The sequence below is a fragment of the Sciurus carolinensis genome, chromosome 1 (genome assembly GCF_902686445.1).
Source record: "Sciurus carolinensis chromosome 1, mSciCar1.2, whole genome shotgun sequence".
NCBI classification, from domain to species: Eukaryota; Metazoa; Chordata; class Mammalia; order Rodentia; family Sciuridae; genus Sciurus; species Sciurus carolinensis.
The window spans coordinates 194,814,609-194,833,439 of NC_062213.1; the positions used below are offsets into that span (position 1 = coordinate 194,814,609).

At 51.0% G+C, this 18,831-nt stretch overlaps 1 protein-coding gene across 12 annotated transcripts in view; it reads left to right on the top strand.

The window, feature by feature from the left end:
• The window catches only part of Kif17 (kinesin family member 17), a 42,178-nt gene extending 23,617 nt beyond the window's left edge, over nucleotides 1–18,561 (top strand). Inside the window, exons 10-14 of one of the 12 annotated variants that reach the window (XM_047526350.1) lie at nucleotides 1,479–1,710; nucleotides 12,810–13,068; nucleotides 14,078–14,148; nucleotides 16,793–16,913; nucleotides 17,747–18,561. In XM_047526350.1, coding sequence (XP_047382306.1) covers nucleotides 1,479–1,710; nucleotides 12,810–13,068; nucleotides 14,078–14,148; nucleotides 16,793–16,913; nucleotides 17,747–18,174 — 1,111 coding nt within the window. In that variant the 3' untranslated portion in view covers nucleotides 18,175–18,561. The other 11 variants (XM_047526315.1, XM_047526331.1, XM_047526323.1 and 8 more) reach the window with 11 other exon arrangements.
• The last annotated feature ends 270 nt before the right edge of the window (nucleotides 18,562–18,831 follow it).

The following is an 18,831-nucleotide window of genomic DNA, read 5'->3' on the forward strand; positions in this document are numbered from 1 at the left end:
GGGACTCACCTATCTGGGCATGAGCTACCCCAGGGCCCCTGGCATCTCCTGGGGAGCTGGGCTTTCCCCACTTGCTGCGTGGCTTCGTCAGAGTCCCTGTCCTGAGCCCGCTGCTCTCTCCTGCTGATGGAAATGACATTAGCCCAGCTCCATGCCAGTAGGCCAGGCTCAGCCTCCTCCGGATGCCAGCACCACAGTTCGAATAGGATCTGAGCTCTGGGCGCCAGGAGGTGCAGATGAGTGGGGTGCTGCCTTGGCCTGCAAGGGCCTCTCCGTTCAGGGGGCGCCAGTTATCCAGGCGTGGAGGCCTGTGCGTGCATCGGGGCAGTGGGAGCTAATGTGTCCGCAGCCCCTCTGCTCGGGCTCCTGTGCTGCCCGCTCTGCCACCCTAGGCCGACGTTCAGCCTCCCTGGGCCTGGGCTTCTCCTCTGCAGAATGGGCGTTCTCGCCAGGGGCAACTCGAGGCCCAGGCGGCTCCTGGCGCTCATTGCGGCTGTCCTCACTGTGGGTTGGAGCGAAGGTCAGGGGAGGCTTCACAGAGGGGGACTCCCGAGCAGGGCGTGCCAGTCACCTGCATCTGCAGAGGTGTGGGCTGGGAAACCGCCTGTGCTTGGAGCACGCTGGAGTGGGCTCAGGGCTTTGGGGTGCAGAGGGCGATGAGAAAGAGGGGCCCCAGTGGCCCCAGGTGCGTGGTTCTTCATCCTCGTGGAGTCCCAGAAGGACTTTCAACAGAACAGGGGCTTGGACACGGCCCCCTTCTGCCCTGGCTGCTGTGAGCACCTTCCTCCCCATCCTTGAGCCCCAGGGCTCCCCTTCTAGAAACCCTCCGATGCCGCCGATCCTGGGCCTTTCACCCCTTTGGAAGAGGCAGGGCCTGGGACGTTTCTGCAGTGCTGAGTCAGACAGTGAGGGGCGTCCCAGAAGCCCTCCTCTGGAGTTATTTAACATTTGTCCTTTTTTTCTCTTGGCACCAGAGGTTGAGACAGGGTCTCACTAAGTTGCTCAGGGCCTTGCTAATTTGCCGAGGCTGGTCTGGAAGCTGTGAGCCTCCTGCCTCAGCCTTCTGAGTTGCTGGGATTACAGGCGTGCGCCACTGTGCTGGGCAAGACTCTAAGTAACATTTTGGGTAGGAATGTGTTTTAAGAACTCATGTCCCTGCCTGAGTAAACAGGGTGCCCGATGCACTGGGCGTTCCTGCACCCCAGGGTGTGTGTCCCTGTGCTGCATCAAGGGGGGGAGCTGGGCAACCACTGAGGCCAGAGGAAGGTTCTCGCCCCTCCTGTGGCCAAGTGCACGGGCTTGAAGTTTGGTGGGCGTGGGAGGAGCTCGGTTTGCCTGAGCAATGGTGTCTCTGCGCCCCGCTGGCTCTCTGGGCCTTGGGGCGCGGGGCAGACCTGGCGGGTCGGGCTCTGGCAGAGCCGCCCGGCGAGGCTCGGCAGGGCAGACACTGCCATGTCGCTTTCTCCCCTCGCTGGCAGCCTGCAGTTGCTGGAGCAGCAGGTGGTGGGCGGGGAGCAGGCCAAGAACAAGGACCTGAAGGAGAAGCACCGGCGGCGGAAGCGGTACGCGGACGAGCGCAAAAAGCAGCTGGTGGCGGCGCTGCAGAACTCGGACGAGGACAGCGGGGACTGGGTGCTGCTCAACGTCTACGACTCCATCCAGGAGGAAGTGAGGGCCAAGAGCAAGCTGCTGGAGAAGATGCAGAGGAAGGTGAGGCCGGGAGGTCCGCGGGCGGGCAGCAGTCTGCGTGACACTGTGACACAGCGCCTGCTCTGCGCCCCAGCCGGCTGGGGGGCTGGCAGCCCAGCGGGCACAGTGGAGGGGTTCCCAGCTGTCCTGCCCGGTGTGCGAGAGCGTGTGTAGGAAGCAGCACTGCCCGCGGGAGGACGGGCGGAGGACATCGGAGCCGAGGCGCCTGGCTCCTTCTTTCTCCTTGTTGGTTTTGCAGCGCCGAGGGTGGCCCCGGGGCTCTGCCACTGAGCCGCACCCACAGCCCGTTTTTATGTTTCATTGAATTAATTAATTTAGAATTTTTTTTAGTTGTCAACGGACATTGAGTTATTCCTTCATTTACATGCGGTGCTGAGAATTGAACTCAGTGCCTCACACTTGCTAGGCAGGTGTCCTACCACTGAGCTACGACCCCAGCCCTGTTTTATTTTATTTTTTAAAATAGTTACAGATGGACACAATGCCTTTATTTTATTTATTTAATCATTTATTTTTGTGTGGTGCTGAGGATCGAACCCCGTGCCTCACTTGTGCTAGGCGAGTGCTCTGCCACTGAGCCACAACCCCAGTCCTTGTTTTATTTTGAGACAGGGTCTTGCTATGTCCTTAGGGCCTCGCCAGGTTGTCAAGGCTGGCCTCCAACTTGCAATCCTCTTGCCTCAGCCTCCTGAGTAGCAGGCACTACAGGTGTGCGCCACCACACCTGGCTCAGGTTTATGGAGGGTGAAGTGCACAGCACAAATGTTGGTTCCACAAAGTGAGTGTCCCCATGAAACCAGCCTCTGAGGAGGAAGTTGACCACTAACAACTCCAGATGTACCCCAGGTGGTCACAGCAGGGGACAGAAGTGTTCTCATGAAGGGGGGGGACCTAGAAGATAAGGGAGCCAGCCTGTGGGGTCCTGGGGGCGGAGTGTTCCAGGCAGAGGGAGGCAGGAGGCCAGGGCAGTGAGAAGGGCACAGCGGGCAGCTGCCCCTGGCTGTCACTCACACGTCCTCCCCCGGGCGCCTGTGCAGAGGCTGATGTCTCCCTCCTCTAGCCTCTTGGTTTCTGATATTTCTTTGGCTGTTTTCATCTTTTCTCAATATGCCTCTGTTAGCAGTTTCCTTTCGATTTGTTCTCCCTGGCATACCTTGTAATTGGTTCCGCCTGAGATTTTTCCTTTCCTGAGGTTCAGTTAGTGTCCCATGTCACATCTTCTGGACTTTAGGCGTCCTCTTCTGTTTTAAGTTTTTCAGTTTCTAATTTGAAGCTTGCATACCGGTGGGTGCCTGGCCGAGCGGATTGTGCTCCACTTGGGTGGGATCTGCCTGTCTTCCCTTCGCGGTGCTGGGGTGGAGCCCAGGACCTGGTGCCAGGCCCTCCTCTGCACCGAGCCAGGCCCCAGCCTGTGTGTTTGGTTCTTGTGCCGTGTGGAGAATTTCCTTCGGCAGAAATGCTTGTGTTTTCATTTCTGATTCTTAGAGCAGCTTCACTTGGACACCTCTGTTCTTTTCTCTTATTTTTCTGGACTGTTGGTAACAGGTGAAGGTGGAGGTGAAGGTCTGGGGCAGCCAGCGCGGTTCCTTCCTTCAGCGGCTGCTGTTTTGAAATGCGCTCTGACAGTAACTCAGGAGGCTGAGGCAGGAGGATCACAAGTTCTTGGCTAGCCTCCCCAACTGAGCAAGGTCCTCAGGAACTTAGCAAGACCTGTTGGCAAAGTAAAAGATGAAAAGGCCGGGAGGTGGCCCAGTGGTCAGTGCCTCAGGGCTCAGTCCCCACTCCCAAAGCACCACAAGAACCAAGAACAGAGCTCCGATTCTTCTCCTGCTTTAACAGGTTCCTGCACATTTAGTCGCTTAAAGCAACGCTAGTCAAGCCTGTCCCCGTTCCGTGGGTCAGAGCCCGGGGTCAGCAGGCCGGTTCCCCCGAGGATGGAGCCTAGTGCCTCGCCGGGTGCTCCACCACTGAGCCCCAGCCCGGCCGCTCTGCTACTTCAGTGTCGCTGGCCCCGCCTTAGATGGCGGTCAGCTCGGTTTCGTCTTGACCGCAGTCCTGGAGCACGGCCGCCCCACCACCCGCTTCTCACTCAGCCCGGTATTCACAGACCACACCAGGCACCCAACACCGGGTTGGTTGGTTTTGCCCAACTTGAAACTAATTGAAGGGTTCGGAGCACGTTTAAGGAAGGCCAGGCTAAACTGGGGTGTTTGGCAGGTTGGGTGTATGGCCGCGTTGTGGACTTGATGTTTTCAGTTTATGATGAGTTCATAGAGGACACGACACCATCTTAGACCATGGAGCACTATGGAGCAATATGTGTGTATATGTGTCTACACACTTTCCCTCTCCCTCCTCAGGTGAATGCAGCTACAGTGCACACCTCTGCTTAGCTTTTTTCATGTAACAGTAAATCCTGAAGATAGCTTCATAGGAGTATGTAGAGCTACTAGTCCTCATTCATTTTTTATAGCTATGTAGTACTCCATTGCGAGGTTGTATCATTATTTACTTAAGCAGTCCTCTCTTGATGGACGTAGAGGTTGTTTCCTTTTGCTCTGAGAGAGTGCTGTAGTGAACAGCCTGTGCATACTACTTGTGTATTTCTTGTAGGTTTCTTTGGAATTGTTTCCTTCAACTGGGCGGGCTTGGGCAAAGAGTAAATGCCCGTGTGATTTTGCTAAGTCTTGCCAACTTCCCCTCCAGAGGGATTTATCCTTTTCCATCTCTACTGACATGTGACAAGGTGTTTTCTCATAGCCTGGTCTACAGATGAACTTGAAAAACTTGTGTTAGAGGAGAAATAATACCTCCCTATAGTTATAATTTACATTTTTCTTATTATGACCATATGACCATATTTTTTTAGAGGCATTTTCAGTTTTCTTCCCTCTGAACCATGTTTATGTATTTTTCCTCTTTTTCTGTTCAGGTAGTTGGACTTTTTAATTTACTTATATAAGCTCTTTTTTTTTTTTTTTTTTTTTTTGGGTGCTGGGGATCGAACCCAGGGCATTGTGCTTACAAGGCAAGCACTCTACCAACTGAGCTATCTCCCCAGCCCCTATATAAGCTCTTTACATATTAGGAATCTTAACTCCTGCTCTGTGATACAAGTATGAATATTTCTTCCCAATTTTTAACTTGTCTTTTACTACAATTTATGATATTTTGCCATATAATTTTGCTGAATTGATCAACTTTTTGGTGCATATAGATTGTTGAGTTCTAGTTGAGAAAGTTCAGCTCACGTTTTCTTCCAACACAGGGTTTCCTTGTGTTACATTTAAACCTCTGATCCACTGGGAACCTATCCTGGCACGTGTGTGGGGAGCTGACGTGAGATTATCTTTTCCACACGGCAATCAGCATACCCCAGCAGTTTTCAAAAATCATTGATTCTCCACTGACTTCAGGGACTGTCTTATTTCTATATTGAATTTCCGGGTGCATTTAGATCTGCTTCTGGATTTTCTGCTCATTCTCTTGCTTTTTTTTTTTTTTTTTGGTGGTGGTGCTGGGGATCTCTTTCTCTTTCTATTCACAACAAAGCATTGGCCACATTTGTTTAAAACATGAATTTACAGTGTGCTTGTATATTCACATAGAGCTAGCACTCATTTTTCCAGGTTTTTCTTGGATATTTTTTCCTGTTTGAGAGACATTTGATGAATGGATTAAAAAAAAAATTCAGGTAGCTCGAAACAGAAATTCAGATAGGAAGGAAGGCTTGGCTGTTGGAGGGGGTCACGCTGTTTATAAGTGAGCCCGGAAGTGTTGATCCCTTTACAAGATGGATTTCCCTGGCCAGGAGCAGGGCTTATCTTCCTATTAGTTCAAATCAATTTTTGTTGTCACCCATGTCTTCATTTAGATGTTGGACATACCTAATTTTATTAAAATATCTACGTTTTTTTTTTTTTTTCGCTTTCTTACATGGAGTCTCCTCTCTATATGCACATGCACACGTATATATAAAAATATGTATACGTGTGTGTGTGTGTGTGTTTTCAGTTTTAGGGACTGAACCCAGGGGCCCTCTACCACTGAACGACATCGCCAGACCTTTTCAGTTTTGATTTTGAGACAGTCTTGCTAAGTTGCTGAGACTGACCTGGAACTTGAAAGCATCCTTCCTCAGCCTCCCAAGTTTCTGGGATTACAGGCATGCACCTTCATGCTGGTCCAATATATCATAAAACTAGGCTTAATTTGCAAAATGAAGGTTTTTGGTTTAAAAAGATATTTTTAACATTGTTGTGAAATAAAAGGCAACACTTCTTGACTCATCCCGCAGGGCCAGTATTACTTTGATACCAAAACCAGACTAAGATATAAGAATACTATGGGGAATATTTTTTATGACTACAGTTGTAATGTGCTCCACAAAATCCTAGAAAATCAGTTCCAACAAGATAGAAAAAGGATTATGCGCTTTGCTGAAGTGGGACTTATCCCAGGAATGCAAGGCTGGTTAGCATCCCCCAAATCAATTCATGTAACACATCAATAGAATGTGCTTGGCCTAGAAGGTATAATGGGTTCAATCCCCCATATTAAAAAAAGAAAGAAAGAAAAAGAATAAATGACAAATATCACAAGATCAAGATCATCTTGATAAATTTGGAAAAAAGCATTTGATAGAATTCAATACTTGTCATGATAAAAATGATAAGCCAACTAGGAATGGAAGGGAACCATTTCAACCTGATGAAGGAGATTTATGAAAAACCCTAGCTTCATGTATTTAGTGGCAGATGACCAAATGCTTTGCCCTAAAGTCAGGAACAAGAAAAGGAGGTTTGCTTTCCACATTCCCATTGGACATTGGGCTGGAGGTTCTAGCTAGGGCAAATGGCAAGAAAATAAGATAAAAGTCATCCAGACTGAAGAAGGGGCTAAAACTCTATCTGCAGATGACATGATCTCATATATGGAACATCCCAAGGAATTCACTTAAAAAAACACACACACAATTGGAATCACACTTAAAATCCCAACTACTTGGGAGGCTGAGGCAGAAGGATTGCAAGTTCAAGGACGGGTTGGGTAATTTAGTGAGACCCTCTCTCAAATTAAAATATAAAAAGGGTGGGGATGTAGCTCAGTGGTAAGCACCCTGGATTCAATCCCCAATACTGCAACAACAACAACAGAAACCCAAAACCAATTAGAATCAATCAATGAGCTCTTCAAGGTTGCAGGATACAAGGTCAGTAAACAAAAATCAATTGTGTTTCTTTTAAACTTGCAATGAACAATCTGCAAATAAAGTGAACAATTCCACTCACATCAAAAATAATAAAATAGGAATGAATTTAACAAAAGAAGTGCCCAGTTTACATTCTGAAAAATTTAAAACATTGTTGAAAGAAATTAAGACCTAAAGAAACAAGAGCCGTGTGGTGTTCATCAAGTGGAGGACTTAGTCCTGGTGAAAGGCAGTACTCGAAGCCATCAGCAGGTCACCTGAATGAGACTGTGTCTCAGGACAAAAAGGGCTGGAGATGTGACTCAGTGTGGTTCAGTCCTTGGTGCAAAAAAAAAAAAAAAAAAAGGAAGAAGACTTTGTGCTTCAAAGGACCCTGTCAAGAAAGAGAAAGTCAGTTCAGAGAATGAGAGAAAATATTTGCAAACCATATATCTGGTAAGGCCCTGTATCTGTGATATAAAGAACCCTTACGACTCAGTGATTAAAAAAAAATTTAAGGATGGACAAAAGATATGAATGGATATTTCTCCAAAGAAGACACATGAATAGCCAACAGGCACATGAAAAGACGTTCTGCGGCATTGGCTATCTGGAAAATGCCAATCAAAACCACAGTGAGTGCCCACCTGACGACTGTTTTAGCTGTAACGAGGAAGACGGAAAACACACGTTGGCAAGAATGTGGAGAAATTGGAGCCTCATACTCTGCTGATGGACGTGTGGCACGGTGCGGCTGCTGTGGAAAACACATCATCAACCTCCAACCGGTTAAGCATGGTGTGACCACGTGACCCAGCAGTTAGGCTCAAGAGATAGGAAACTACATCCACTTAAAGGCTGGTGCATTTGGCCGGCTCAGTGGTGCACTCCTGTAATCCAGCATCTCAGGGGACTGAGGCAGGAGGATCGCAAGTTCAAAAAGCCAGCCCCAGCAACTTAGCAAGATCCTGTCCCATAAAAAACAGAAAGAGCTGGGGAGGTAGCTCGGTGGTGAAGCACCCTTGGGTTCAAAAACAAAAGCAAAGGGCTGGGGAGATAGCTCAGTCGGTAGAGTGCTTGCCTTGCAAGCACAAGGCCCTGGGTTCGATCCCCAGCACCTCCAAAAAAAAAAAAAAAAAAAGCAAAAAAGCTCATACACTTGATCTGAGGGGGTAGCTCAGTGGTAGAGCCCTTGTCTGCATGCATAAGGCCCTGGGCTTGCTCGCCAGGACTGAAAAAGAAATTGCACACTAATGTTTATAACAGCATTATTCATAACCCTGAAGTCTGGAGACACAGTGTGGTACAGCCATATAATGGAATATATTTGGTGATAGAAAGATAGATGGATGACCTTTGGAAACAGGATGCTAAGAGAAGAAACCAGACAGAAGAGCGTCCATTTATATGAAAGTCCAGAAGAGGCCAAGCTATGCGGGCAGATAGACTAGGTTAGACTGCGGAGCGCTGGAGGTTGGGGGGGATTGGGGAGGACCGCAGATGGACCTGGGGTGGCTTTTCGGGTGATGAAAATGTTCTAAAATTGATTGTAATGGGGCTGGGACACAGCTCAGTTGGTAGAGTCCTTGCTTCGCATGCACAAGGCCCTGGGATCAGTCCTCAGCAGTGCGCGTGCGTACACACACACACACACACACACACACACACACACAATCTCACACAGATTGTAATGATGGATGAACAACTTACTAGAAGCGTCAGAACCACTGAGTCGCCCACCTTACATTCTTTCCTTTACGAGTCCTCACCGTGTCGCCTTGACCTCTTCATCCTCCCCAGCCTTCTGAGTCGTGGAGACTATAGGCATGTGTCCCAACACCTGGTGTGAACTGTACACTTATTAAGTGTGTGGATTGTATGACTCGTGGATTATATCTCAATAAAGCAGTTATAGAAATGATCGAGGCTGGGCATAGTGCCACACACCTGTATTCCCGGCTACTAAGGAGGCTGAGGCAGGAGGATTGTTTGAACCCAGGAGTTCAAGGCCAGTCAGGCCAATATAGCGAGAATCCATCTTACAAAGAAATCATTGTGAATGATCATAGATGTACAAGAAAATATGATGGTGTCGCCCATGCACACCCTGTATGTACCATCCAGCTTAGAAAGCAGGGGCCACCGACTTAGTGACTATCCCTGCCTCTTGTGTCCTGCCAAGTGTCCTCTGGGCTGACTGGGAGATGACAATCCCCATGAATTTGTGACATTGTTCTTTTTATTTTGTAACCTCTCTCTCTATTAGTGCATTATAGTTGTGCATAATGGTGGGATTGTCACGTATTTGTGTACGCACGCGATACAACAATATGGTTTGGCCAATATCCCTGCCAGCACCTCCCCTCCTGCCCCTCCTCCCACCCCTGGTCCCCCTTCCTCTATTCTGCTGAGCACCCTTTGCTTTTCACGTGATTACCCCCACCTTTCTTTTCCTTTTTCCTCTCTAGCTTCCACACATGAGAGAAAACATATGACCTTGACCTTCTGTGTCTGACTTATTTCACGAAACGTGATGTTTTCTAGTTCCATCATTTTCCTGCAAATGACATAATCTCATTTTTCTTGATGGCTGAGTAAAACAGGCCACATTTTCTCCATTCATGATGGACACCTGGCTGCTTCATGGTTTGGCTGTTGTGAATTGTGCTGCTGTAAGCACGGGTGGGCGTGGATCACCGCGGTGCGATGCCTTTGATTCTTCAGGAGAAATCCCAAGCAGCGGGGCAGCTGGGTCCCAGGGTGGTTCCCTGCCCAGTCTTCTGAGGAGTCTCCATGTCCATAGTGATTGCACTAACTTACAGTCCCACCAACAGTATAAAAGTGTCCCTTTTTCTCCACATCCTCCTCAGCATTTATTATTATTTGTGATCTTGATGGTTCTCAGTGTGGTATTGATTTGCATTTCTCTATTTACTAATCATGTTGAACTTTTTTCATATCTTTGTTGGCCATTTTTATATTTTCTTTTGAGAAGTGTCTGTTTAACTCATTTGCCCATTGATTAATTGAGTGGTTTTTTTTTTTTTTTTTTTTGGTGTAAAGTTTTCTTGAGTTCTTTTTTGTGGTACTGGGGATTGAACTCAGGGCCTTGTGCTTTTGAGGCAAGCACTCTACCAGCTGAGCTATCTCCCCAGTCCGAGTTCTTTATATATTTGAGATATTAATCCTCCAACAGAAGAGTAGCTAGCAACAATTTCCTCCCAAAGATTTTCTCTCTTCATATTCTTAATTGTTCCCTTTGCTGTGCAGAAGCTTTTTGATTCGATGCCTTCCCATTTATTAACTCTTGGCATTATTTCCTGAGCTTTGGGGTCTCATTGGGAAAGTTGTTGCCTGTGCCTCTACACTGGAGTGTTGACCCCACATTTTCTTCCAGGAGTTGCATAGTTTCTGATCTAATTTCTAGGTCTTTGATCTATTTTGAGTTGACTTTCGTGCAGGGTGAGTGATAAGGGTTTAAGCCGGGTGAGGTGGCGCACACCTGTAATCCCAGAGACTCTGGTGGTTGAGGCAAGAGGATCACAAGTTCAAAGCCAGCCTCAGAAACTTAGTGAGGACTTAGGCCCTAATCAACTTAGGGAGACCATGTCTCAAAATAAAAAGACCTGGGCATGTGGTTCAGTGGTTAAGTGCCCATAAGTTCAATTCCTGGTAACACCCACCGCCAGCCCTGAAAAAAAGATATAAAGTTCTATTCTCATTCTTCTACATACCAGTTTCCCTAGAACCTTTGTTAAAGAGTATGTCTTTTCTCCAAAGTATGCTTTTGACACCTTTGTCAAGGATCAGAGGACTGTGTGGGTTCATGTCTGTCTCTATTCTGTACCATTGGTCTGTGTGTCTGTTTCATGCAGTGCCATGCAGTTTTCGTTACCATAGCTCTGTAGTATAATTTGAAATCAGGTATTGTGATGTCTCCAGCATTGCTTTTTTGGCTTAGAATTGCTTTAGTTATTCTGGGTCTTTTATTAAAGGATTGTTTTTTTTCTAGTTTTCTGAAGAATATCATTGGCATTTTGATGGGGATTGCACTGAATCCGTATGTTGTTTTTGGTAGTATGGCCATTTTAGCAATATTCTGCCTATCCATGAACATGGGAAGTCTTTCCATCTTCTGAGGTCTTCTTCAATTTCTTTCTTCAGTGTTCTATAGTTTCATTGTAGAGGTCTTTTAACTCCTTGGTTAGATTTATTCCTAGGGTTTTTTAAATAAATAAATATAAATATATGTATATATAGTTAGTTAGTTAGTTGTAGGTGGACATAGTACCTTTATTTTATTTATATGTGGTGCTGAGGATTGAACCCAGTGCCTCACATATTCTAGGCAAGTGCTCTACCACCGAGCCACAACCCAAGGCCCCATTCCTAGGGTTTTTGTTGTTGTTTTTGTTTTGTTTTTTTTTTTTTTGTTTTTTTTTTTTTGGGTGCTGGGGATCAAACCCAGGGCCTTGTGCTTGCACGGCAAGCACTCTACCGACTGAGCTATCTCCTCAGCCCTGTTGTTGTTGTTGTTGTTGTTTTTGAGGCTATTATGAATGGGCTTGTTTCCTGGTTTCTTTCTCAGCAGATTCATTGTTGGTATATAAGAAAGCTATTGATTCTTGTATGTTGATTTTGTAACCTGCTACATTGCTGAATTTGTTTGTTAGCTCTAGCAGGATTTGGGTGGAGTTTTTTGGATCTTCTAGGTATAGGATCATATCATCTGCAAACAGTGATAATTCGACTTCATTCCTGTTTTTATTCCTTTTGTTTCCTTCTCGTGCCTAATTGCTCTGGCTAGAATTTCTAGCACTATGTTAAATAGGAGTGGTGAGAGTGGACATCCTTGTCTTATTCCAAATTTTAAAGGAAATGCTTTCGATTTTTCCTCATTTGCTGTAAGATTGGCTTTGGGTTTTTCATATATAGCCTTTATGATGTTGAGGTGGGTTTCTTCTGTCCCTAAGTTTCTTCAGTGTTTTTATTATGAATACATATGCTGAATTTTGTCACAGGCTTTCTGTGCATCGATTGAGAAGACTAAGTGGTGTTTGTCCTTGATCCTCTTACATGATGAAGTACACGTATTGATTTGCGGATGTTAAACCATCCTTGCATCTCTGGGATAAAAGCAACTTGGTCCTGCTACGCAGTCTTCTTAACATGTTGTTGAATATGACTCGCTAATATTTTATTAGGGATTTTTGCAGCTCAGTCCTCAGGGATTTGGCCCAGGGCTTCCTTTCCTTGGTGTCCACAAGGTTGTTCTTTACAAATCACACCGTACCTGCTCCTCAAGGAGTAGACTGCACCAGGGGTCTCGGGCTCAGGCAGAGCGGGCAGCATTGGCATTACGGTCACCTGGCTTAGGAGGGAAGGGAGGGCCCGTCTGGGAGGGGGCCAAACCATCTGGAGTGCATCCCCAAATTAAGGTGCCGTGTTTGTCACACCGTGACAGAGTTGTAGGCCTTGGAGAGAAGGGCTGTGGGGTCTGAGGGTGCTGCCATCCCCCCTTAGCAGAGTCACTCGGGTGACTCTGAGGCCTGCTAGGGTTTTGGTGACTGTGGTGTTGCACGTGGATGCTTCTAGAAGGCTCTGTCAGGAAGTGACGGGTGTGGAGTAGTGCCCAAGCTGGCAGCGGGGTTGAGGGTCAGCTTTCTGCAGGACCGTGGACACACTAGGTGCTCATTACATGCTGGCTGGAGAGGTAGGAGGGGCGTGAATGGATGGGTGGAGGATCAGCGGGCGTCAGGAGGGCGGGTGGGCGGAGGGCGGCGCAGCCGAGGGGTGGTGGCCCAGTGGGCTGGTGGACAGTGGGTGCGGCGCTGGTAGGTCTGGACAGGGCAGCCAGTCGTGGCTGGGCATCTTCACCGGCTCACGCTCTTGTCCCCCTGGCTTTCAGCTCCGGGCAGCAGAGGTGGAGATCAAAGACCTGCAGTCCGAGTTCCAGCTGGAGAAGATCGATTACCTGGCCACCATCCGGCGGCAGGAGCGCGACTCCATGCTCTTCCAGCAGCTCCTGGAGCAGGTGCAACCCCTGATCCGCAGGGACTGCAACTACAGCAACCTTGAGAGGATCCGCCGTGAGTCGTGCTGGGACGAGGACAGCGGCTTCTGGAAGATCCCGGAGCCCGTCATCATCAAAACCAGCCTTCCAGTAGGTCAGGAGCTCGGCCGCCCCGGGGCCTCCCTGCCTCCTTCACAGCCTGGCCTCTCCCTGCAGTCTGCGGGTGCCGCAGACGCGGAAGCCGGGCCTCCCACATGCCGGGCCTCCAGGAGGAGGCCTGCTCTGGAGGCAGACGGGCCTGGGGTGGGATTCTGGCCGCACCATTCCCTGTGTGGCACCTTGGGGGCTCAGTGTGCTCGTGTGTGACGTGGGATGGATAATAGCACCTTCCTTAAAGTCGCTGTGAGGCTCGCGGCGTGCTCAGGCATGCGGACGTCTCAGAGCACTGCCTGGTGCAGCGTGCGTGGTCCTCGTCACCATTGCCTTTGTCACTTGTCATCATTGCCTTTGTCACTTGTCATCATTGCCTTTGTCATCATGTCACGCTCCGTCCCTGAAGCAGCCCTGCCAAGGGTGCTGGTCATGACGCCTGCACACACTCAAGGAAACCAGTCTCACAGGGTGCGAGTGACAAAACTAGCAGTGAGCCACAGGGCCACGCGCGGAAGCCAGCAGTTCAGGGTTCAGGCCTGGTTCAGCCCCTGCTTTGGTGGCTGACCTCCTGTGTGACTTTAGGGAGATCACTCACTGTCCTTCTCGAGGCTTCTTGACAAAGAAGGGGTTGGCGAGATCATCTCAAGGACCCATCCTCTCTGAGGAGTCAGGGTGAAGTCAGGCTTGCTCTCCCTCCACACTCAGACATGGGAGTCAGCAGCTCCCTGGCCAGGGTTGGTTCGGGGCCTCGCCTTCCTGTTGGAACCTCAGCTGGCCCCATTTCCCATGGTCTCTGGGCGGCAGCCATTCTCTCCCTTGCCCCACCCACCCGCTGTCCTGCCTGGATGTGAGAGAGTGGCTTTCCTGGTATCTGAGCTCTCCCAAGGACGTCCCCTGGCTGGGGCTGGGAAGTGGCTTCTGGCCAAGCCAGGCTGACCCCACCTCTGGGACAGCACGGCAGCCCACCTGTCCCCCCACCTTCCAGCTCTTCAGCTCTTGTTTTCTCATAGCAGTTCCAACTGGGCCACAGAACAAGGCAGCCCGCAAGAGCTCTGCAGCAGAGAACGGGGAGCCCAACACGGTAAGGCCCGTGGGAGCCGGCAGGGTGGGACGGGGTCTCTGTGGCCACTGGGAAGGGGGCTGCTTTCATCTTGCCTAAGGATTGAAGCAAGGGCTGAGCCTGGATCTTTTCTGTCACTCCACTGGCACCTGGACTTTGGTCCCCTCTGGCCCTCAGTCGGGCACATCTGCTCCGGAGGACCAGAGGAAAGGTCCTGGATGCAGCCTGTCCCACTGGTGACCAACAGAGGCATCAGCCCCAAACCTAGAGGACAAATGGCACCGTCTTATTCCCTGGATCCCCGCTGGTCACCTGGGACCCAAAGGGTCCTCAGAGTGTCCCTGAGACAGTGGTTGGGATTCTAAAGTCATTGAATTTCACAGCTCCCATGTTTGTAGTGCAGTAGTGATGTGTATTCTGAAAGCAGGGGTCACAGTCCTTTTTTGAAAAGGACCAGAAAGTAAATGCTTTAGGCTTTGTTGACCACGGGGTGTCTGTCACAGCTACTTGACTCTGTCACCAGAGCACAAACCCAGAAATAGATGGTACAAAATGAGTGCTGTGTTCTAATAAAACTTTATTTACAAAAACAGTCTGTGGGCCAGATTTGCCCATTGGCTCTAATTTGCTGATCCTTGCCTTTAGTCATTATGAATAAACCACACAGGTCATACATTTTCAGTTCGTAGGGCCTCTCACAGTTAGTGAAGTCCAGCCAAGTCACAGCACCCCCTTTCCCTCCCCCTCCCCACCTTGACCCCCTCCCTCTGCTTTACTGGGCTTCCTTCTATCAATACTCTTGTTTAGTGAATGCATTGTGTTGTGCATAGCAGTGGTGTGCATTGTGGTCCCTGTACATGGAAATGACCTAATTTGGTCAGCTTTGTTCCCCAGCACCTCCCCCACCCTCCCTGCCCCCTCCCTCCCAATCCCCTTTATTCTCTGGGTCTCCCTGCTAACTATAGTGATGCATGCATGTCAGTTTTTTAGAGCAGTGCAGTTTAAAACAGTCATGTCAGCCTAGATGTCCATCAACAGATGAATACATTTTAAAAATACAACGTATAGAGCTGGTGTTGTAGCTCAGTGGTGGAGTGTTTGTCTCACACGTAGGAGGCGCTGGGCTCAATCATCAGCGGTACGTTAAAAAATGAAAGAAAGAAAATAAAGGTATTGTGTCCATCTACAACTAAAAAAAAAAAATATATATATATATATATATATATATATATATTTAAAAAAATAGTGTGTGTGCACAATGGCGTTTTACTAGCCACAAAGAGCGCACCGCACCGCTTACTCCAGCAGACGGATGAGCTGGAGGACGTGATGCCAAAGGAAACGGACCCAGGCAGGAAGTCAGGGGTCAGGTGTTTTCCGTCAGGTGGGAACTGTCAACATTGATCCCTGGGATTCTCAAAGCAGAACCTCAGAATTTGAGTTCAGTTCACACCCGGGGACTTTGCGTGATGTGCTGGGTCTCGGTGTTGGGGAGATGACCTGTGCTTGTCCCAAGGCATTCACGGTCTCACTGAGGAGCAGCATTCCCGTGCTTGAATCCCAAGCCCTGCGGCCTTCCTCTAAGCTGTCATCTTGAATCTCTCTCCTAAGGGAGCGTTCTCAGCCTGGGACCACAAAAGGGGCATGTCAAAGCACTTGTAGTTCCAAGTGACATATCAGTCACAAGCAGCCAGGGTGGGGGTGCACATCTATGATCCAAGCGACTGGGAGGCCGAGGCAGGAGGATCACAAGTTTGGGGCCAGCCTCAGCAACTTTGCAAGAACCTATCTTAAAAAAATAAAGAGGGCTGGGGATGTGGCTCAGAGGAGAACCCTCCTGGCTTCAATCCCAGTACCACCACCACCAGCAAGCAAAATAAGAAGTTTACTGGTTCATACAAGTGGACTAATTTCAGACTTGACTGGATCTAGGGGCCCAAACTGTGGGGGTTTTGTCTTTCTTTACCTTTTGTTTGGCTCCCTTGGGACGCGTTGTCCACAGGGTGGGAAAGATGACCTGCAGACGGCTATGATCCAAAAGGAAGAGTGAACTGGTCCCTTAAAACCTTTTACCAAAGCTGGTGAAAGGTCTCATTAGCTCTGCCCAGGTCGTGGCCCATTCTTGGACGGATCACTGTGTTCAGGACGACAGTGCTGTGCATTGGCCCCGTGTGGGTCCCGTGTCTGGCCCTGGGGCACAGGGCACCGCGGTGATCACCCTACTGGGAACGTGGTGAGAGAATGGTTCCCTGAAGGGAGAGAGTCAGTCTGTGACAGCAGCGAGAAGGGTCCATTCTGGGTGATGGAAGGGTCAGGATGCCAGTCACAGAGGTCATAGGGTAGCTGCGGCTGAGTAGTGTTTCCTGTGCTGAGGTTCAGGTCTGTGTCACCCTGGCCCTGTTGGAGCTGGCAGGAGGCAACAAGGTACGTCCCATCTCACGGGAGGGGAGGCAGGAGTAGGCTGGCTGGAGACCGAGTGCCTGATGGCGAGCTGCCTGGGCTCCTGGCCGGCTCCAGGGCTGTGGCAGGGTGTGCGCGGCGGTCCCTGCAGCCCCCAGGGCAGCCCCACCCACCAGGCCTCTGGAGGCTGCCGAGCCCCAGGCAAGGGGCCCAGATCAGCACTGGCAGACCAGGGGCCTTGACCCAGGAGGACCTGACATCTCAGCAGGAGGAAGACCGCTACAAGCTGATGCTCAGTCGGAGTGACAGTGAAAATATTGCCAGTAACTACTTCCGTTCCAAGCGGGCCAGCCAGATCCTCAGCGCGGATCCCATGAAGAGCCTCAGTGAGTGTCCTGCGCACCTGCGTCCCCTCCCCGCAGCTGGGCGAGGCATGGGGGTGGTCCAGGAGTTGGATGGACCTGGGTTCAAACCCCTTTCCCTCCGTGAGCCTCAGGTTTTTCAGCTGTAAAATGGGAGGAGTAGATGAGCTGAGGTGGGGGAACAGCCGGCCCGGTCTGGCACATAGTAGGTGCTTGGGGAGAGGGACTGTGTTCGGCTGGTGTCTCCCCTGCCACACAGGGGGCCCTGGCTTGGTCAGGTCTTCTTGGTTACTCCCCGGCTTCCTCACGCCGGTGTGGCGGCTTTCCCCAAATGAGGATGACGGACCCTCTGTAGGACCACCACATGGGCGCTGGTGGGGTGACGGGCGTGTCCCCCGTGCAGCGTAAATCAGCTCTACACCAAGGTTGTTTGAGAGACAGAACGATTAGACTGAGGAACAGGGTGGAAGGGGGCGGACAGGAAGGAAATGAGGATCAGCGGAGTCCTTGGCATCATGCCCATGTTGCAGATGAGGAAACTGAGGCTCTGAGAGGTGGCAGCTTGCCTGAGGCTGCACAGCTGGGCCGAGGGGGGCTGGGCTTGGACCCAGCTCGGCTGGTCTGAGGCTTCAGAGCCCCAACCCAGCCGCGGATGAAGTGCTGAGACTCCACTAGAGCAGCCTCAGGGGGTCCAGGCTGCGAGCCAGGGCCCTCGGCTGGGGAGCCCTCCTGCGCCCCGCACCCGCGAGTTCCCGCCACCCCCGGCTCACGGCCCTGCCCTCTCCGCAGCGCACCACAGCTCCCCGCCAGGCCTCGGCTCCCCGCTCAGCAACAGCCCTGCCATCCCGCCCACCCAGGTCCCCGAAATGCCGCAGCCCCGGCCCTTCCGCCTGGAGTCCCTCGACATCCCCTTCACCAAAGCCAAGCGGAAGAAAAGCAAAAGCAACTTCGGCAGCGAGCCTCTGTGAGGGCAGCCGCCCGCTGCCACTGCCCGAAGGCTCCTGGAACGCAGGGCGGCCCGCCCAGGCCTCCTCCCGCCTCCCCCAGTGACCCGGGAAGGCCCGTTCCCTCCCTGTTAGCCACCAACACTGGGCCATGGCCCTGGGGGACTGCCGTCTTCCCTGCTCCGGGGAGGCGGGCTCCGGATCCCTGCGACAAGCGTGTTCTGCCCTCCTCCTGCCGGGGAGCCGGCCACTGGCGCCTACAGTGCTGGCCTTTGCCGTCATGGCCCCGGAAGCTTCGGACCTGCCTTGGCACCTTCACCAGCAGCCCAGCGTGTGAATGAAGCGCGGCATCTTGGTGACTGAAATTTGTGCCTCCGGGTGACTTGCCCCCTTCCGGAGGGAAGCCCTGTCCTGCAGGAGGGCACAGGAGTCCAGAGGGCCCTTCCCCCGAGCCGTGGCCGTGGCCCAGAGAAGGCTGCTTCTCCTTAGGCTGCCAATAAACTGCCTTTAGACTGAGTTCCCGCCCTGCCTCTCTGACCGCATCCCGGGCCCCTCTGCGGCCAGGGCAGCCGATCGAACAGGTGCTCGCTGCCTGGGGCTTCCAGAGCCAGCAGCCTCTGGGGTCCCTGCAGTTCCCTGCACTGGCAAACACACGAGAGTGTTTTTTCTTTGGAGAGTGTCTGAGCCTTCAGAGGATCTGACACCCAGGAAACAGAGCCCTCCTCTGGAACTGTGAATAGGACCATGTCTCACCGAGGCGGGGAAGGACCCGGCTTGGATGGTCCCCAGGGGCTGGGCTGGAGCTTGGTTGCCCTGTTGGTGCCCTCCTAGGGGATCCCTCGGACACAGCCCCCTCTGCCCATCATGCCCCAGGCCGGGCCATGGGACCACCGTCCGAGGGAGGAGGCCTGTGACCTAGGCCTTCTCTGTGACTGACTCCCCCTTGGGTGACTGAGGGCTTGATAATGTAGTGTGGCAAGTGCCAAGCACAGTGGCTG